Source organism: Diorhabda sublineata, chromosome 2, assembly GCF_026230105.1.
Source record: "Diorhabda sublineata isolate icDioSubl1.1 chromosome 2, icDioSubl1.1, whole genome shotgun sequence".
NCBI lineage: Eukaryota > Metazoa > Arthropoda > Insecta > Coleoptera > Chrysomelidae > Diorhabda > Diorhabda sublineata.
This window is the reverse complement of record NC_079475.1, coordinates 33,508,490-33,526,922: the sequence shown is the minus strand read 5'-3', so window position 1 is coordinate 33,526,922 and position 18,433 is coordinate 33,508,490. Positions and strand designations below refer to the sequence as shown.

At 32.1% G+C, this 18,433-nt stretch overlaps 1 protein-coding gene across 1 annotated transcript in view; it reads left to right on the top strand.

Moving 5' to 3' along the window:
* Positions 1-18,433, top strand: part of LOC130453017 (voltage-dependent calcium channel subunit alpha-2/delta-3-like) — a 44,054-nt gene that overhangs the window by 16,961 nt on the left and 8,660 nt on the right. The window contains exons 10-17 of the mRNA XM_056792597.1: positions 2,096-2,379; positions 6,253-6,348; positions 7,925-7,996; positions 8,055-8,129; positions 8,403-8,507; positions 8,578-8,652; positions 10,250-10,431; positions 16,640-16,713. Coding sequence (XP_056648575.1) covers positions 2,096-2,379; positions 6,253-6,348; positions 7,925-7,996; positions 8,055-8,129; positions 8,403-8,507; positions 8,578-8,652; positions 10,250-10,431; positions 16,640-16,713 — 963 coding nt within the window. The remainder of the gene's footprint in view (positions 1-2,095; positions 2,380-6,252; positions 6,349-7,924; positions 7,997-8,054; positions 8,130-8,402; positions 8,508-8,577; positions 8,653-10,249; positions 10,432-16,639; positions 16,714-18,433) is intronic.

The window sequence follows — 18,433 nt, the reverse complement described above, 5'->3', positions numbered from 1 at the left end:
GTCTCTAAACCTTTCAAAAAAATGTTTCTTCTTGTTATACAACCCAGACCTCCACAAGTTATATTACCTCCTCGTTGGAAGAAAATTTACGATATTTTAAACTTTGTTGAGGAAAGAGGCGATAGTCGAACAGAGCCAAAATTGCTGAATAAGGGGGGTGCTCCAGTAATTCAAACCCTAAGTCACGGATTTTTTGCATGGCAACATGAGATTTGTGTGCAGGGGCGTTGTCCTGCAAAAACAAAACACCTTTGGATAGCTTTCCGCGTCTTTTCTCTTTAATTTTTACCCGTAGAGTGGTCAGTAATGTCGAATAGTAATCTCCAGTTATTGTCCTACCCTTATCCAAAAAATCAATCATGATTACTCGATGACAATCTCAAAAAACTGAAGCAACAACTTTTCCAGCAGATTTTTGGACACGAAACTTCTTAGGGTCTTGGAGATCCAGAATGTCGTCATTCTATCGATTTTTGCTTTGTATCTGGATTGTAGAAATGTGCCCGAGTTTCATCCATAGTGACAATTCGGTTTAAGGAGATCGAACGCGATGCTTCTACCCTTTCACGCTTTTTGGTCAACATTCAAACATTTGGGATTCATTTTACAGCAATTTGTCTCATGTCCAAATTGACGTGAACTATATGATTACCACGTTGGTATGAAATATTCATTCAGTGCTTCAGATATCCGTCTTAGCCCAATTCGACGGTCTGATAAAATCATGAACTGCATCGATATTTTCGGGGACTGACACAGAAACTGGCTTTCCCGATCGGTCATCATCTTCAATGGAAAATTTACCTCTTTTGAAGGTAATTGATAATGGCTCGATATTCCAATTTTTCGATTTTCACAATTAATTTATTATGTGTAACTCTGGTTTACTTTTTTGACGTCAAACTCTACACTGATACTTCTAATAAGTTATTGTTCGTTGCTATGGTTACGCAATATTATGTTTATACATGGAACTGGTCTAGGTTAACTAGATATCAATACATCCTCGTATATTTATGTTTTCCTTCAATATGGAAAGGTCATTTTAGTGCTTAGAAAAACTTTTAATTTGGCACGATCATCTACTTTTGCAAAAAGTAAAACACATGTATTCAATTCTGGTGCTAGGCGAACCATAGTGATTATAAAAAATACTTCACCACTTTTACATGTAAGCGCCAATAATATTTTTATGTATATTTTCTGCGAAATTTTTCCTTATCTGATTTCGTGCGTTTTCTGTTCATTCGATGCTAATTGTTCAAATACTTGCAGTTAGCAGTTCTTCAAAGTTTTTGCAATTTTTTTTCTTAATTTATTCATATTGCCTTTAACGTCTTCATTTTCTTCTCCTCTTTGGCATAATTTGTTATTAACAATAATTTTCTATGACTCTGATTTTCTGGTAAGTGTTTTATTCTGTCGCAAAATAGAAATTCTGATATGGGCGTGTTGCAAATTTCTTTTCCAAGAAATAATGGATTTTATATAATAATTTATAGAAAAAATCACAAAGAAAATATTAGAAATATAACACTACGTTATATCTTCGTAAGCCTGCTAATTCCTGACGTGGAAAATGTTAGGTTTGTTCCAACCCATCAAAAAACCGTCCTTGGTACGTTTACTTTATACGAAAGATTCTGTTCTGTGTTCCAACGGACTCAGGTATCGTTTGTGAATCGTTTCTGGGACGGTTTTTTCGATTCTTGGTTGATAGCAGGTACTGTTACAAGAACCGGAGATTACGTAAAAAATATCTATAAACCCTTCCAAGTACAATCCCGAATAGCAAGTTGGAACAAACCTATTATATTCACATCTGTTATCTTATTGGTGTATATATCAAAACTGTTTAAACAAAAAATTCGAATACTGGAAATGGAACCATTTAGTAGTAGATGTAAACTCATTTTAAGCTGATTTTGGTGCTGATTGCATTGCTGATAGAACAGTAACGAAAACAACTACAATTGTCTGTTTGAATCTCCATTTTTACTTATAATAGATTAATATAAAAATATCGTCGACCCACGAATATCTAATTTATACTATTTCTTCATGGTCTCGATCTATAAAACAAAAAATTTTTCAGGTTATTGGGGAAATATGACTGTTATGGGTGACATAAGAGAAAAAATGCTCCAATATCTAAACGTAATGTCCCGTCCAATCAATTTAAGTAATAACAAAAACCTAACCTACATTTGGAGTTATCTCCATGTAGATCTCGCAGATAGGAGGCTATCAAATTGGTTATGGAAAAAATTTGAAGGCATTAGACAAAGAGATGTATTTTTGGATCACATTAAAAGAGTAATTTTCAGAACCAAAAAGAGGCTTACATATGAAAATCATGTTCTTCTACAGGAAACTTACGTAAGTCATAATAAAGGGTTTTAAGAATTTATTGAAACATATTTAAGATCCCTAGGTTGAGTTGGAGTATGATATTAAAAGCTTTGATAAAAAAGATATAAGAAAAGAGCCAAGTTTTTATGCTCGAGTATACTCTTATTGTTGATATAAATCGAGAGAATCATTTTATCACTCGAAAGAGGGACTGAATTAATTCAGTTCAGCTGTGAAAAATGCAGTAAATACTGTGAATTGTGATGAAAAATGTAAATTCAGAGAAGCTTGAAGAGGATCCAATGTAAAAAATAGTTAAAGGATGTTTAAACTAGTAAAAAAAGTGACAGAAGCAATATAAGAAGAAACGATAAGGAAGACCCAGAAAAACTTGGCTACAACAAGTAGAACAGGAAGAGGAAGACAAGAGAAAGCAATACAGCAGATGAATGAAGTAGGAAAGGACCAGAATAAGTGGAAAAAACAGATGAAAAGGGAATTAAAACTGAAATCCCAATACTTTAACGCTCGAAAAGGCATAAAGAGTTATAGAAAAGAAGAAGCTCGAGTATAGCTTTATTTTTGATATAAATTGAATTATTTCTTCACCAGAAAGGGAAATGAATTAATTCAGTTCAGATGGCGAAAATGCAGTTAATACAGTGAGTTATGATAAAACATATAATTTCAGAAAACCTCAAACAGCAACAAATAGGAAATAAAACAGTTAAAAGATGTTTAATCTAGATACTACAGATATATATCTTATCACATCAGCACCGGTACTGTAGATGCCATGAAAGGAATGACTGATTCACCAGTGTAGATCTTTGTGAAAATCCTGTTGGGAACCATGAGTTGACCATCTTGAGAACTTGAAAATAAGAGACAAATACCTCCCAAATTTGTCCAGGCAAAAAGACAGTACCATCCACAATGTTTGGAATTAAGAAAATTGCTTATTGTTTTCACACGTACTAAAGAAAAATCAAAACGTGTTGCTGTTCTTCTCATTGCACTTCGACCACAACAATTTTGATTTTATTTTCAGCGAATAACCCAAATACCTAAATGATTCGCAGAGAATTCTTAAAGAACGTAGCAAATCAATTGATGAAACAGCATCTGGTTAAGAGAGTATGATTTCAATGTCTTCCAAAGATGACAAAATAAATGATAATGCAATTCATGTGCATGCAACAGAATAGCTACAAACAAAAATAAAAAACAAAATATTTTTGCCAGGAGACTACGACTAAGAGCTGTCAGTAAGATTCACCAGACAAGACACAAAAACTTATATTCCCAAATTTATGGGTAAAAGAATGATGAAATTCTTATGTTGGAATTTGATATTTTGTATCTTTGTAATTCTATGTAATTTACATGTCATTGTGTACATTTTTCATAGGTAATGGGTTTGATATACAGTGCTTTTCAGATAAAAGTATCCACCTTTAATAACTTTTGTAATACTGGTATTTAGAAAAAATCCAAAAACACGTCAATTTATGTTGGAAGGGACAAGCATTATGGCTTATTTAAACTTACTGGAAAAGCCATCCCCTCACCCCTAGCAGCATCCCCTTTATTTTTTTTAAATTACTTTTCATATTTTTTATGTAAAATTTGGATACTCCTCTTTGAGCTGATTTCAAAAATGTATAATACTTGTAGGTTAAAGTGGTTAGTTTATGAGATAAACAATTTTTCTTTTAAGAGCACAAATTTTACTTATTACTTACTTTCACCTTATTTGCCTGTACTAAAATGGGTTGTACAACAGTTCAAACTCTTTAATTTTTTTAACTGTGCTATTTATTATGAAGTTACAATAAGTGTTCAAAATGAGTACCATTCACTTCCATACAATGGTATAATCTATTTTGAAATGCCTCTCTGACATTACTTAATACGGCTGAATCATCCAGAGATTCTAGTTGGGTAGCATAAACTTTTGTTTTTAAATACCCCCATAAAAAGAAGTCTAGGGGTGTTAAATCCGGTGACCTAGGTGGCCACTCCATCATCTGCCCCCTTCTACCTATCCAACGAGCGGGGAATGTTTCGTTTAAAAATTGTCGGACAGGCATAGCATAGTGTGGGGGAGCTCCGTCTTGTTGAAATACCAGTAAATCTTCGGAAAGGTTATCATCATTTTCTATTATTGTTGTAATACGTGGGTCAACCCCTTCCCTGAGTAACTCATGATATGATTCACCATTTAAATTTCCGTTGATGAAGAAAGGTCCGACAATGTGGTCACCTAGGATACCACACCAAACGTTTAACTTTTGGGGATGTTGTGTATGGAATTCACGCATAATATGTGGATCACTTACAGCCCAATATCTACAATTATGCCTACTTACTAAGCCATTTAATGACCATGAGCATTCATCAGAAAAGCAAATATTGTTTAACAATTGTGGATTGTTATTGATAATTTGCGTCATTGATTCGCAAAACTCTAGACGACGATCAAAATCATCTTCATTCAACTCGTGCACCAACTTAACTTTGTTTGGGTGGTACTTGAATTTATGTAGAACTCGGAAAACTGTAGAAGATGAAACACCGATAGCTCTACTTATTGTTGACAACGATTGGGGTTGTTGAGCCTCTAAGCTGACTTGCCCTAAAATTGCCACTTGGATTGCTTCGTTATTTACGAGTCCCTCTCGCTTATGCACTTTATTGCAAACAGACCCTGTTGTGATAAATTTCTCCATCAGTTTCTCATACTTATGAGTTGCATGTCTTCCGTCATGTAATTCGTTAAATATTCTAGCAGCAGCTCTTGCACAATTATTATTTTGGTAGTATAAACCTACAATTTCAATTCTTTCTTGCAAAGAGTAAACCATTTCAGAGAAACAAAATAAATAATGTATCAAATTACACTATCAATAGTGACTACAAATTCTAGTTGACAATGTCAAACTTTAATAAAAAGTAGAGTTTTTTGTTGTTTGGATTTTATAAGTAGAATAAATAGCACAGTTAAAAAGATTAAAGAGTTTGAACTGTTGTACAACCCATTTTAGTACAGGCAAATAAGGTGAAAGTAAATAAATAATAAGTAAAATTTGTGCTCTTAAAAGAAAAATTGTTTATCTCATAAACTAACCACTTTAACCTGCAAGTATTATACATTTTTGAAATCAGCTCAAAGAGGAGTATCCAAATTTTACATAAAAAATATGAAAAGTAATTTAAAAAAATAAAGGGGATGCTGCTAGGGGTGAGGGGCTGGCTTTTCCAGTAAATTTAAATAAGCCATAATGCTTGCCCCTTCCAACATAAATTGACGTGTTTTTGGATTTTTTCTAAATACCAGTATTACAAAAGTTATTAAAGGTGGATACTTTTATCTGAAAAGCACTGTATTTGGTTTGCATACATTAAATAATTATGACAGAAAGTAATGTTTTCGGAAATTTGTAAGTTAGATTTATTTTTATATACTGGTTAAAAATTTGATGTTTTTGACGTTAAACACCATTGATTCTACCATTCGTTTGTAAGCTGTAGAATTTTGATTTATTTATTCCCAAAACGATATGCATATATTTATAAAAAAATGTGAATACAGTCTCACAGACTGCAATCACTGCTGGTGTAACTAGGAATCATGTCGCTACTCTAGGGTTAAGTTTTAAGTTAGAAGATACGTTTCATATTTTACTAGTGATGGTACAGAGATAATTACCTTTTCCAATTCATAAGTAACTGTGATATCTCTCAAATTTTTAATTTTAAAAATTCAGATATTATAGCTTTCGGACACGTACCTAACTTCTTAGATTCCTTATCCACGAAAATTTTATGGGTATGGATTTGAATGAATCAATTTCGAAAATACCGTTATAAATAATTGATTTTATTTTTATATTTCAGACCTATCAAACGTATTTGAAATATCAGAAGAAAACAATGGAGTATAAATATATGACAACAGTATCTTTACCTGTTTATGCAAGGAGAAAATATGAGGTAATGATTCAACTATGCATATTTCCCTTAAATTGTACCATACCAAAAATTCGCAAAAATTATAAGAGCATGCTCATATTTTTTTAGATATATAAATTGCATGACAAAAAAATGTCTAAATCACAACGTTCGATCAGTGTGTCATTTACAATGAGAAATTTTTTAGAGTAGAAAATGTGAATTATGTAAGTCTTTCGCGACTATAGTTCAATATAATTACGATTTTTGAGCAGTTCGACCTTGATCGATGTGTCTCGGGCTTGAGGTTTTGCCAAAACGGAACGTTGATATTTTCAAAAGCTGTAATGATATCGAATGCTACCGAGCAACCAACCAGTAGTTTGTTTAAAAATGTATAGAAAGACATAATTTTTGTCCTGATTTTAAAAACATTGTTCCGTTCATTATTTCTATGGAACGAGAACAGAAACCGCAGTTTTTTTCACGAAAAGCAGAGTTACAAGTAGTAACAAACCATCTAAACGCAGATATTGTTATCGTTAGTGACTTTAATGTTCATTACGTCAGTTGGTTGAATGAGCAAAACTGACGATGAGGAGCGGAAAGTTTGATATTTTGCAAACAGTCAGAGACTGATCCAACTTATCAATGATCCAACCAGAGTCCCCGATCGAGATGGTGACTTTGCTAGTCTCTTAGACCTGCTTGTAACAGACCCTGATCTGTACAACTCGACTATACATGCATCACTCGGAACATTAGATTACAAACCAATTACAGCAACGTGTGAACTAGAAATTCAAACTGAGGATCCTCCTAGACAACACGAAGCATCTGGAACTTAAAGCATCTAATGGACTCACTTTTTATGATTCCTTAGAACAATATTTGCTTCAATTTCAATGACCCTTTAGCGTGCGCAAACGAGATTTCGAAAGCAAGTATAGTAGTGTATGCAAGAGCTACTCGACAAATAGTCGTGGCTCATGAACACCGAATTCACTTACAGACGTTCAGACTCATTTCTTTGGAGAAGTTCAAACCTGTGGCATATCTTTTCCGAATACTAAAACCTACACTACATCAAGATCAATATCCACAGGCATATCCACATGGCAGGTAACATCCGAACTACTCGAGTTTATTAGGGTTATTTTTACATAAAGTTCCACGCCCTAAAGGCATCTATCAAGGTTTCTGGTCCAATACTCAGAAAGTTCTTACTTAGCATTGCAAATAAGACCTACCAAGTTAGTAAGAAACTCGTACCTATTGAGATAAGCAAGGAGAACTGATAAAAATAGAAACCATAACTCTATCTTAGCTCGAAAAGTTTTGTTCAATTAGTAAAAAACTAGCACTGTGTTATCATCAATAATCACATTATGTTACGTAATCATCATTATTCTTTAATTTTGGTAATGAATATTTTATTTGTTTCATAAATCATTGTATTCACATCAATGGCAAACTTTTCTAAGCAGTTTTAATAATCAAAAATTATATTTTAATTACTTCAGAAGAGACTAGCTCAATTTTTCACCATCATAGTATTATTTTGATAATAAATGTATATCAATTATGAATAAATATGAGAATTATTGAAATGTTTCAGTACGAACTTCTAGGAGTTGCGGGAGTGGACGTTCCTCTCAAGTTATTTAAAGCACTTATTCCATATGAGAGGGTGAGTTTGGGTTTCGTGTGTTTTTTTCATTTTTTGTCATAATATTTCGTATTTGTAGCTTGGAGTCAACGGTTATGCCTTTATAGTAACAAATAATGGCTATATCCTCTTCCATCCGGATCATCGAACAGAGGTAATTTTCAATTTTTTTTTATATCCTAGCACTTTTAGGAAAACATACCTGGAAGTCTTACCTTTGTTTTCCTTGTCACATAGCGCAGATTTCTGGAATCTTTTTCATTATTTATTTTAATGTTATTTGTTAATTGGCATTTATTTATCAGCCAGAATGCATACAATTTCGCTATGGATTTCTGATATTATAGAATATTATTTCACAATAACTTTTTATAATTTAAATTTGAAGCGAGGAAATTTATATCCAATATTCAATTTTTTACTTTAGTTTCAATACATTTTGAAGCCAACATTCAATAGGGTGGACATTTTGGAAGTTGAAATATTAAATGATGACCAGGAACCACGATTATTTGGTGAAGAGGTCGTCAAGGTATGTAGTTCGTCAGTTAACAAAGCTCGCTAATGAAACACTTAAGTTAATATCCTCGGTCCTTTTTCAGTTTCGTGAAAAACTAGTCAATCAGAACGCCAGTGACCATATCAAGCTAAATGTTAAATATGCTCTTAATAATAATGTGAGTATATTATTCAATGTACAAATGTACTTTTCCTATTTTACTATTTTGCATAACTCTTTGGGATTAGACAAAAAATAGTTTTGTAAGGCTGTACTTTGTTTAACTTGAATCAGAAGCTAAGATTCCATTAAATAGGTACCTAATGGAACATGTTAACAAGTTTCCTATAAACCCAAGTAGCACAATTCGTTTTATTAATGAAATATAACCGTTCACGCCGTATTCTTGATAATTTTGAGAATATTTTTCTACTGTACGAACACATCACCATGCCCACACCAACAAACAAATTATCTAGCACATGCTTCGTTAACCAAGTTATTATGTTCAAAAACCAGACAAAGGACTAAATAAGTTTTAATATACCTTCACTTTCTGAAGACGATAACTTGGTTACAGAAACGTAAGTCAGTGTAATTACGAGTATTGATGCAGTGGTAATAAGGTATTAACAAAGCGTGAAAAAATGTAACAAGAAATTTAAATTGTCTTCCAAAATACTGCTTGTGGTTAGCAATACATAACAACGTTGAATCCATGACTGGTAGCATGTGGCACGGTGCGTTTTCATGATGAAAAAGGAAATCGTTTATTCAATTTTCAGGTCAGTTTTTTATCATATCATATCTCATATCACATTCTAGTAATCCTTTGTAATATTACAGTTATTTTCCTTGGTCGTAATATGCCCACACAATCGAAAGAAATAATGATCTTGGCCCTGATTTTTAGCTTTCATTGACGGACATTTTTAGGTCAAGGTAATTTTCTATTGGTGAAATTCCATCGCAGGATTATCACCTTAGACCCAATTTTCATACCCAGAAGCTATTGTGGTAATGAAATCTGGATCTGCTAAATACGATAATTCAATTTCCATATTTCCATAATGATATTCCATTGATAGATTTTACAAAAGGTGTCATATTTATTTCCGATCTCCATTGAACTGTATCTTCAAACCAATCATCCAATGATTTGGGCTATTGTAAAAAGGCTTTTACCGAAATGATACAAGCAGTCGTCATCCTTAACACAATTTTTGGCAAACGTTTACTGGCACTCAATGCGTGTCTCATGCAAATATACTAGTATACCGAGTTTGGCACCAGTACTTATACAACCTGGAAACAATTCTACTGTTCTACTTTCTAAAAATTATATAAAAAATAATTTTCAATCTACGTCCAATGGGTATTTGAGAACCGCTTTTTGTGCTTTCTACAATGGACAGAAAATAATATATATAGGTTCTGGAAAAAAAAATTTGACTGTATAAATGAGCATCATTCGCGAAAAATTGCATTACAACTTTCGCGAGTTTTGAATGAATGAAAATTTCATTGTCCACTATTAATTTTAATGAATTGTTTCATGAATATTGAGTTATTAAAAGATATATGCGCGCCACTGGTTAGCGTTTGACATAAATGGGACTCGAAATATTTTCTCATTGACAAAGATTAGATTTTAATCTAATTCGCTTGAACATTAAATGAAAACGAAATACCAATTTGAAATTTTAGATAGACAATTAATATTTCTAATATGTTGTAATTTCATTCATTCATAATCATAGATGTCCATTTTTTAGAAGCGGCTCATGCTAGGAACCAGACACTACTATTTTGCTGCAGTTGGCCCGTTCACTTTGGGAGTAGTACTACCAGACAATTATGGTTTTGTTATTGTTAATAAAACTTTATTAACACGACCCAGCACTAAAACTAGTAAAGATTTATTACAGTCAAAATATTGGAAAGTGCATCCAGACTGGTATGATATTGTTATGTTTAACTTATTATTTATTTACACTAATACTATTCGCTATTCACTATCAGCTAAATTATCCACTAACACTTTACTATTTACTAAACTATGCGCTTATCACTTAACACTCATATAATGCATTCATATTTACCGTTTGGAATACTTTATACTTCCCCGATGAGCTCACTATAACATCAAATTTTGCCTGCTGGTAAATCGCTTTTTTATATCTATATAAATCGGGCTTTAGAGTGCTTTAATAAACAAAAAAGCTTTCCAAGTACAGTAAACGTAATGTAAATAGCTGATCAAAAATATTCGATGGTATGTCAACTTACAACTGGCGTATTCACCAAACTTCGTTCAACATAATGGGCTTTTTTGTCTATTGTGGTGACAGTAACAATTTTTTATTATTTTTAGCAGTGGATATTGTCATAATTATTAGAGAACAAAACATGCTCGTAGTACAGGTTATCAATGAGGTTTTCGCTAAAATTGATGTTATTTCCTTCTATATTGTTTCTAATTACAGAAAATAAAGCTGCATGATGGACAGACACATTCTGTTCATAATATCAAAACAAATTATACAATTATTAAGTCATAATTTATTCATATTTTTCACCTCCACCATCTATCCGTTTTGGTTTTTATTTTCATTACATTATCTTTATATTAATTTCCCCAATGAGTATATATTCTAGAAGAACTAGATATATTAGATAGTACTCTTTAGGTATCTAATTTTGAACTGTTCCTTTCTTAACTCATCCTAGCAAACTGTATTAATTTTCCGTTAGTTTTATAAGATCTGGAGCTCTAGATGGCTAATTTGAATAAGCAATGAACAACCAAGGTCTACTTATCTATTTGGATAACATTCCTTATCTTACTGGAAAAGTATGGGAACTTAATTCAAGTATCCTTTATCAAATCCTGTAGTTTCAATAATAAAAGGACGACCTGGGCGGGAATTATCTAGAAAATACTCAATCACTCAAGAACACGAGATGAAAATTTAATGTTTCATATCTCAAACAATCAATTTTCAGTTTTTGCATGTTTCACGTATCGGTTACACTCTACAACAAAAATATCTGATACTAATGGAGGTGAAGACATTACTAAGAGGCATCACATACATTTTTTGTTCACGAACGTAATCAATTCTTGGCCATACTGCTCTTACACAATGTTCATTTCTTTCTCGACTGCTCCACTCGCGTGAAAATCAACAGTATTTCGTGTAACCAGTTTGTAGTCCTAAAACTAGAGCAACAACTTTCAAACCTGCACAGATTAACTAATGGTGTTTGCTGTATTCTATCTTTTCTATGTTTCTTTCAAATGAGCTCTGTAAGTTATAGGTAATGATAGTAATTTATTTCCACTATGGAGGTGTACATCCGTTGGACTTAAGTTGGAGGAATCAATAAAAAGTCTCAATTCCTGTGGCCTAAATTAATAACCCAGTTTTTACATCAAGCACTTATTGTCATTACAGTACACTAAGTCGTTCTATTTAGAAAATAAATTAACACATGAACTGTGACATTCTAATCGGATTCGCTAGGATTCATAAACTTCTATTTATATCCTTCACATGAGAATAAAAAACATAAAGCTAGTGAGTAAACTACGTAAACGCGCTGTTTCAAACTTACAAAATCGAGATGTAACCATCAATACATTATTATAGTCCAAGATCCCACCGCTTGATCTTGCAAGTATCTGTTTTTTTGATGCCATGGTTGCAACCATTTTTATTTTGTTTGTGACATAATTTTCTTTCAAATGCTGTAAGATTGACTGAAAAAACAGATAGCTGCAAGTCATATTAGTATATTAATGATATTAAAATTAATTACAGGTAATTGCGGCTAATGTTTACAAGGCAACCTATCCTTAATCAATTACATATCTCATCAAGATTCCTTTAAAATTAATTTCATCGAAAAAACAGATACCTGCAAGATCAAGCGGTGGGATCTTAATTGCTAAAGTAAAAAATAGGAATAAAATGGCTGATGAGAAAATTAATGACGAAGCCGTGCTTCGGAAAGAAACTAGTAAAAAAATAGAAGGAGTGACATCGAGATCTAAATTTTGCTATCATTATTTTGAGCAAGTTAGGTTGATCAAGAAATGGAGTATTAAGGAGAGAGACACGTACCGCATTTATATTTTAGTCATCTACTTAAGAGACCTACAGTTCCCGATCTGGTTATCATACACACTAAGCTTATGCAAACGTAACTTTAATTTTCTTATCAGTTATTTTACTTTTATGTCACAAAGGATTTTTTTACTTTTTAGTTTGATTGTTAGTAAAATGTGTTTTCCTAGTTTTTTAAACGATAATTTATATATAGATTAGACATATATAGCTTACTCAGGTTATTGACGTTAGATACATACTATTAAGAAACAATAATATAAATTTACATAAGCTGAATACTTAACAACCAAAAAAGTTTTCTAACAATATTTTATGGATTATGAACAAAAGAACTAGGTTCGCGGATTGAACCGCCTTGGAATTTTAAAAATTCTCGACATTTTGGCTCCTACTTTGGAGTTATTATCAATGTAAGAGTAAGGATAGGGTGTTTATTCGTTCATAGGTAAGAAGTTATTTGATTCCCTGGTCTCAATCTGCCTATTCCACGCAACGAATCAGCCCTTTTTTGGTTGATTCTAAGGCTTCATTCGATTGTGTGTTCTATAATTGACATATAGCCTAAATGTTCTATTAATTTGACCTTTGATATAAAATCAGAAATGTTTCACTTTTGCACTTTTAAGTCTTTAAGTGCTACATCAAATTCGACCTTATGCGAAGAGGAAAAATATATATAAATAACAGTACTTTGAGAAAACATCTTTAAGTGGTTGACTGTGTGTATCAGGTTCAGAAATACCTCATGAAAAAATTGGAAAACGTGAATACAAACGCTGAAAATCATACAATAAATCTTTTATAAGAACAAAAAATGTTGTAGACATAAAAATTGTACATTAATCATGTAAAACCTTTAATACTTAAGTGAGATTTGGAATGATACAACAACACGCCACCAAAGATCAAAACAAAAGAAATATTAGCGCCAAAATAACATTCACTTCTACGTTTTAGTCTGTTCTAACGACACATAGTGGAGAAGAACAGAGTGTTGTGAACCCCCTTTCAATGTCTTGAAGAGGCTTTCACTTGAAGGACCGTTCAAAATCGATTATGGGACCACTTTACTTTAAAAACTTAGTTAAAGGGCCCTTTAATCTAAAGAAACCTTTAGTTGAAGTGTCAGATAGAGTGGAATTATGAAATCGGTCGTTATCTAGTAATATAGTATAATATACAACGGTCTTCTCGGATCCTACTGATCAATCGTCAAATTTGCTTAGTTTTCTTCCTTGTTATTCTATGAAATGAAGAATGCTATTTATAGAAAACTACAATAAAAGTATAGCTTTCTGTTCTCCCGTAACCGCTTATAAGTTTTCCATAATATATATATTTTTCGCAGTATTTGATTGTTTTTCAGTTGTTTCAAAACAATATTTTTCATCATTGCAAATAACTCTACTTTGTGTTAGCATTGATGTTTCTTACTTTTCATATTCATAAAAAGTTTTATAGAGTATGTCTTATTCCTGAGCAAACACAACATTTATTAAGAGTGTACTATTTAAATAAAGAATTCTTAACACCCACTCATTCCAATATTCTACAGTTACTTATGAAGGAACACCAAATAGTTTCAAAGTATCTGAAACATAAGTAAGAATAGAATCTTCCAGCACTGTAAAATAGTACATAAGTTTCATAATACATTTTAAGGCAGCTAAAAATTAAAAGTTCCCATCAAATTAAGTCGTACGTTTTATAATTGCTGACCCAGGCGACTTTTCAACTAGTTTGAAAAAAGGTTGAAGACATAATAGCTAGATATCGTGCTACATTCAGTTCAAGTTCAAGCTCACCCGAAGAGAAATATATTATTGTCCAAACACGAAGAATATATCGGCATAGAATAAACTATGTGTATACATATGAAGACTTGGATTTTTTCAAAAGACAATAAAGCCCAAATTCACTACCCTCAAATAGATGAAACACTAAAACGGTTATCTTATTGTATTATGTAATTTTAGGGGTAGGTGTATTCAACCTGTATTTAGCTTGGTGTTGCTGAACGTTTCTCCGTACGGACATTTTCGCATTGAATCCACTTTTATTGTTCCATGTCTCTGACTATGTGCAAATGAACGTAAATTAGATCAATGTACCACCGGTATCATTGTCCATATTAACATTTTCATTGCTAAACAATTTATTTGTTGCTCTATTTTCAGTAACATCTGTATATTTCTTCACTTCCTCACTTAATATAATTTGTTCTTATTTTCCACATTGGTATTAAGATTTTTTTTGCTTTCAATGTCAAGAAAAAACTTTTTCTAATGTCTAGTATAGAAAAAGGACAGTAGTAACTGTCCAAAACCTAAAAAATAGAGCTAGGCAACATCTTAAAGGAATGTTTACTTGAGAGATCCTTAAAAATCGGTTATGGCACCAGTTCACTTTAACAGCTGAGTTTAAGGGCCCTTTAATATAAACGAATCATTAGTTAAATTGGCAGTTAGGGTAGGATCATAGAACTGGCCCTAATAGATATCAAATACATATATTGAAAATGTTAATTTTAAACGGGTATTAACAATTGTTCGCAACAAATTGTTAAAAATGCGTTATTTGATATATGTACCTTGAAGATAGATATTTACGTGAGTAACCGTGACGCACTGGAAAATATGGATATCATGATTCTCAATACTAAACCAATAATGACAATAATTGAAATGATGCAATTTGAAAATACAGGGTTAGTTATCTGTAGACTTTATTTAAATTTAATAAATCGGAGCGCTTATATTTAAATCTATTTTCCAAACTGGACCATTATAAATTTTTAATATCCATTTAGTGTTTTGGATGGAATACATAATTCTACACTACTATCTGAAGGCCAGTGGTGGCTCATGTCCAATGGTTAACAATCCGTAGCTTTTACAGAGACAACCTGTACAATCTTAAGATGGCAGAAATGAATTCTTCAATCGATTTTTAAACAAAAAGGTACTCTTTGCTTAAATCATGAAATTTATGGTTTAGGATATATATAGATTTTTTGATCATGCCAAGGAAACTATTCGCCATAAAGAAACATACTGAAAAAAAATTATCATAAGAGGTATCAAACTATCAAACATTTCTAATTGAACTGCATACTGTCGAACATCGAGTTACTTACATTACGAAAAAATTGTAATGTAAAAAAATTTTGTTGGTTGGCCTACTTATCAAATAAAAACAAAATGAAACTATAATAAATTTTCGAGGTATGCACCTTGTAGTTCTATGCACTTCCAAAATCTCACTATATGATTAAAACAAAGAATTACCATTAATGTTGTGTTAATGTGTGGGCAGAAATAATAGGTAATAATTACGTAGGTCCATATTTTCTTGATAATTACCTGAATAGTCAGCAATACTCATGAACTATGGAGCCCCTTCCCTTTTCCCAAATGATGTAAAATATTATCTAAATAACATTTTTCCTACGGTGGATTGGTCTAAGAGGGAGAATTAAATACAATCTTAGAAGCTGAAGCTAGAAGAATAAACTTCCATTATGACACTATATGGTAGAATCTTGGAATGCTCTTCCAAGTTCAAAGAAATATCCGCTTTAGACTTTGTAAATGTGTGGACATGCAAGGTGCCCACTTTAAACATTTATTATAGTTTTTTTTGTTTTGTTTTTTGTAGGCTATTCATTTAAATTTTTTCACTTTTAAATTTTCTCCTTATCTAAGGATGTTGGACAGTATGCAGTTCAATTGGAAATGTTTGATTGGATTTTGAAACCTGTAAATATTTTCAATGAATAATTGCAATTTATGATAATTTTCTTCAGAATGTCATTCACGGCGAATGGTTTCCTAGGCATGTACAACGATCTGAAAATCTACATAACAGTTAAGCAATAGATTTCATCAAGTTAATCAAAAACTACTTTATCGTCAAGAAATCGGTTGAAAAATTAATTTTCTGAGTTGTCCCAATAAAAGTTACGGATTGTTACACATATAGATGAATTTCCAAAAATAGATTCAAGCATTGCTCACTGTTTGGATATTTCAGGATTTACTGTGAAAAATGTAAAGGTGAGACCCCAGAAGCCAAAATTAGAGATGCAGTTGAGAAGCGAGAGCACTGTAAGTATGACTTTTTTCTTCTACATATAAAACCGCTTGACGGACAATGCTTAGCACTTCGATGTCTGTTTCAGCGCATACTCTTTCCACAGTAAAAGCCTAAAGTAGGCAGTAATTGTAACAGCCGTCTAGGAATACTTGGCGCACAGCTTCTATTTGTCTGAAAATTCGTTACCTATTCTATTGTCCTAGTTTTATGTCTTTTTGTCTGCATGATAGTATGTTTTTCCACTTACTATATTCTAGTATTCTAGTATTCTGATCTATCTAGTTGGCAGTTGTATGATAGCTTATCTGTCCTCACTTTCGGTTCGAAGGTATGGTATTTTTTTCAATCTGATTTTCCTTCATATATTTCCTACATTTCCAGTCATTTATTAGATATTAGTCTGCGAGCGTTTTTTTAGTTTCTACCTATTTCATGTGCATTATAATTTCTTATAGCAGGATTAATGGCGGCAGTTTAGATATGACTATTGAGGCCTTTTTAGTGGTTCTGTTATAGACATTTATGGTCCTGATTATCTTCTATAATCGGGCCAGAAATCAGAACATATATTTTCTAAATTAAATATTCGACTGTTATGTATTTGCAATGTGCATATAGTGAACGCCAGGAGCGGCTCTTACTCAATGGTTAACATCCGTAACTTTTACAACCTGTACAATCTTGAGAGCAAAAATGTATCTTTCAATCTTTGTTAAATTCGATAAAATTCATGATTCGGGAGATATATAGATTTCTAGATCGTTGTACATTCTAAAGAAAACCGTTCGCCATAAAGAAACATTCTTGAGAAAATCATCAAAAATTGTAATTATTTATTGAAAATACTTACAGGATGTATTAAAATACAAACATTTCTAATTGAATTGTATACTGCGGAACATTGTGTTACATAACGAAAAAATTGGAATGTAGTTGATTAGACTACAACCTATCAAATAAAAACAAAGGAAAAACTATAATAAATGTTCGAAGCAGACACCTTGCACTTCTACATATTTCGACAGTTTACGGAAGATATTTCTTTGAGCTTACAAGAGCATTCCAAGATTCTGCCATATAGTGTCACAATGGAAGTTTATTATATCAATCATTTCATTTCGTTCCTTGTATCTAACTGAGTTGCATATCCCAATCATCTAAGATATCTTCAAGAAAATGAATCCATTCAATTCAGGGAACCCACTACACCAATTAGGAAAAATGTTATTTTTTACATCATTTAGAAGGTGGAATCTTGCATGAACCATGTCTCTGCGAATGTTATAAGGAATAGGAAATTCCAAGTATCGCTGATCACACAGGTTGTTATCAAAAATATGGACCTACTTGACATAAAATTCTTTGTTTGAATTGTACTTTGAGGATTCTCATATATTTGATGTTTGATTATATTTTATTATTTCCTGTGAAAATTTTCATTAGATGATTATCATTCATGATAATTTCCTTTAGAATGTCTCTTTACGACGAACATTTTCCTTGGCATGTACAACGATCCATAACCATAAACCATAAATTTTATAGAGTTAAGCTAAGAGTACTTTTTTGTTAAATAATTGATTGAAAAAATCATTTTTACTATGTTTAGATTGTACAGGTTGTACCTGTAATGGATTGTTAACTATTGGACAAGAGCTGTCCCTGGTCTTCGGATAGTAGTGTAGAATTATTTATTCTGTCAAATACATGAAGATACGTAATCATTTATAA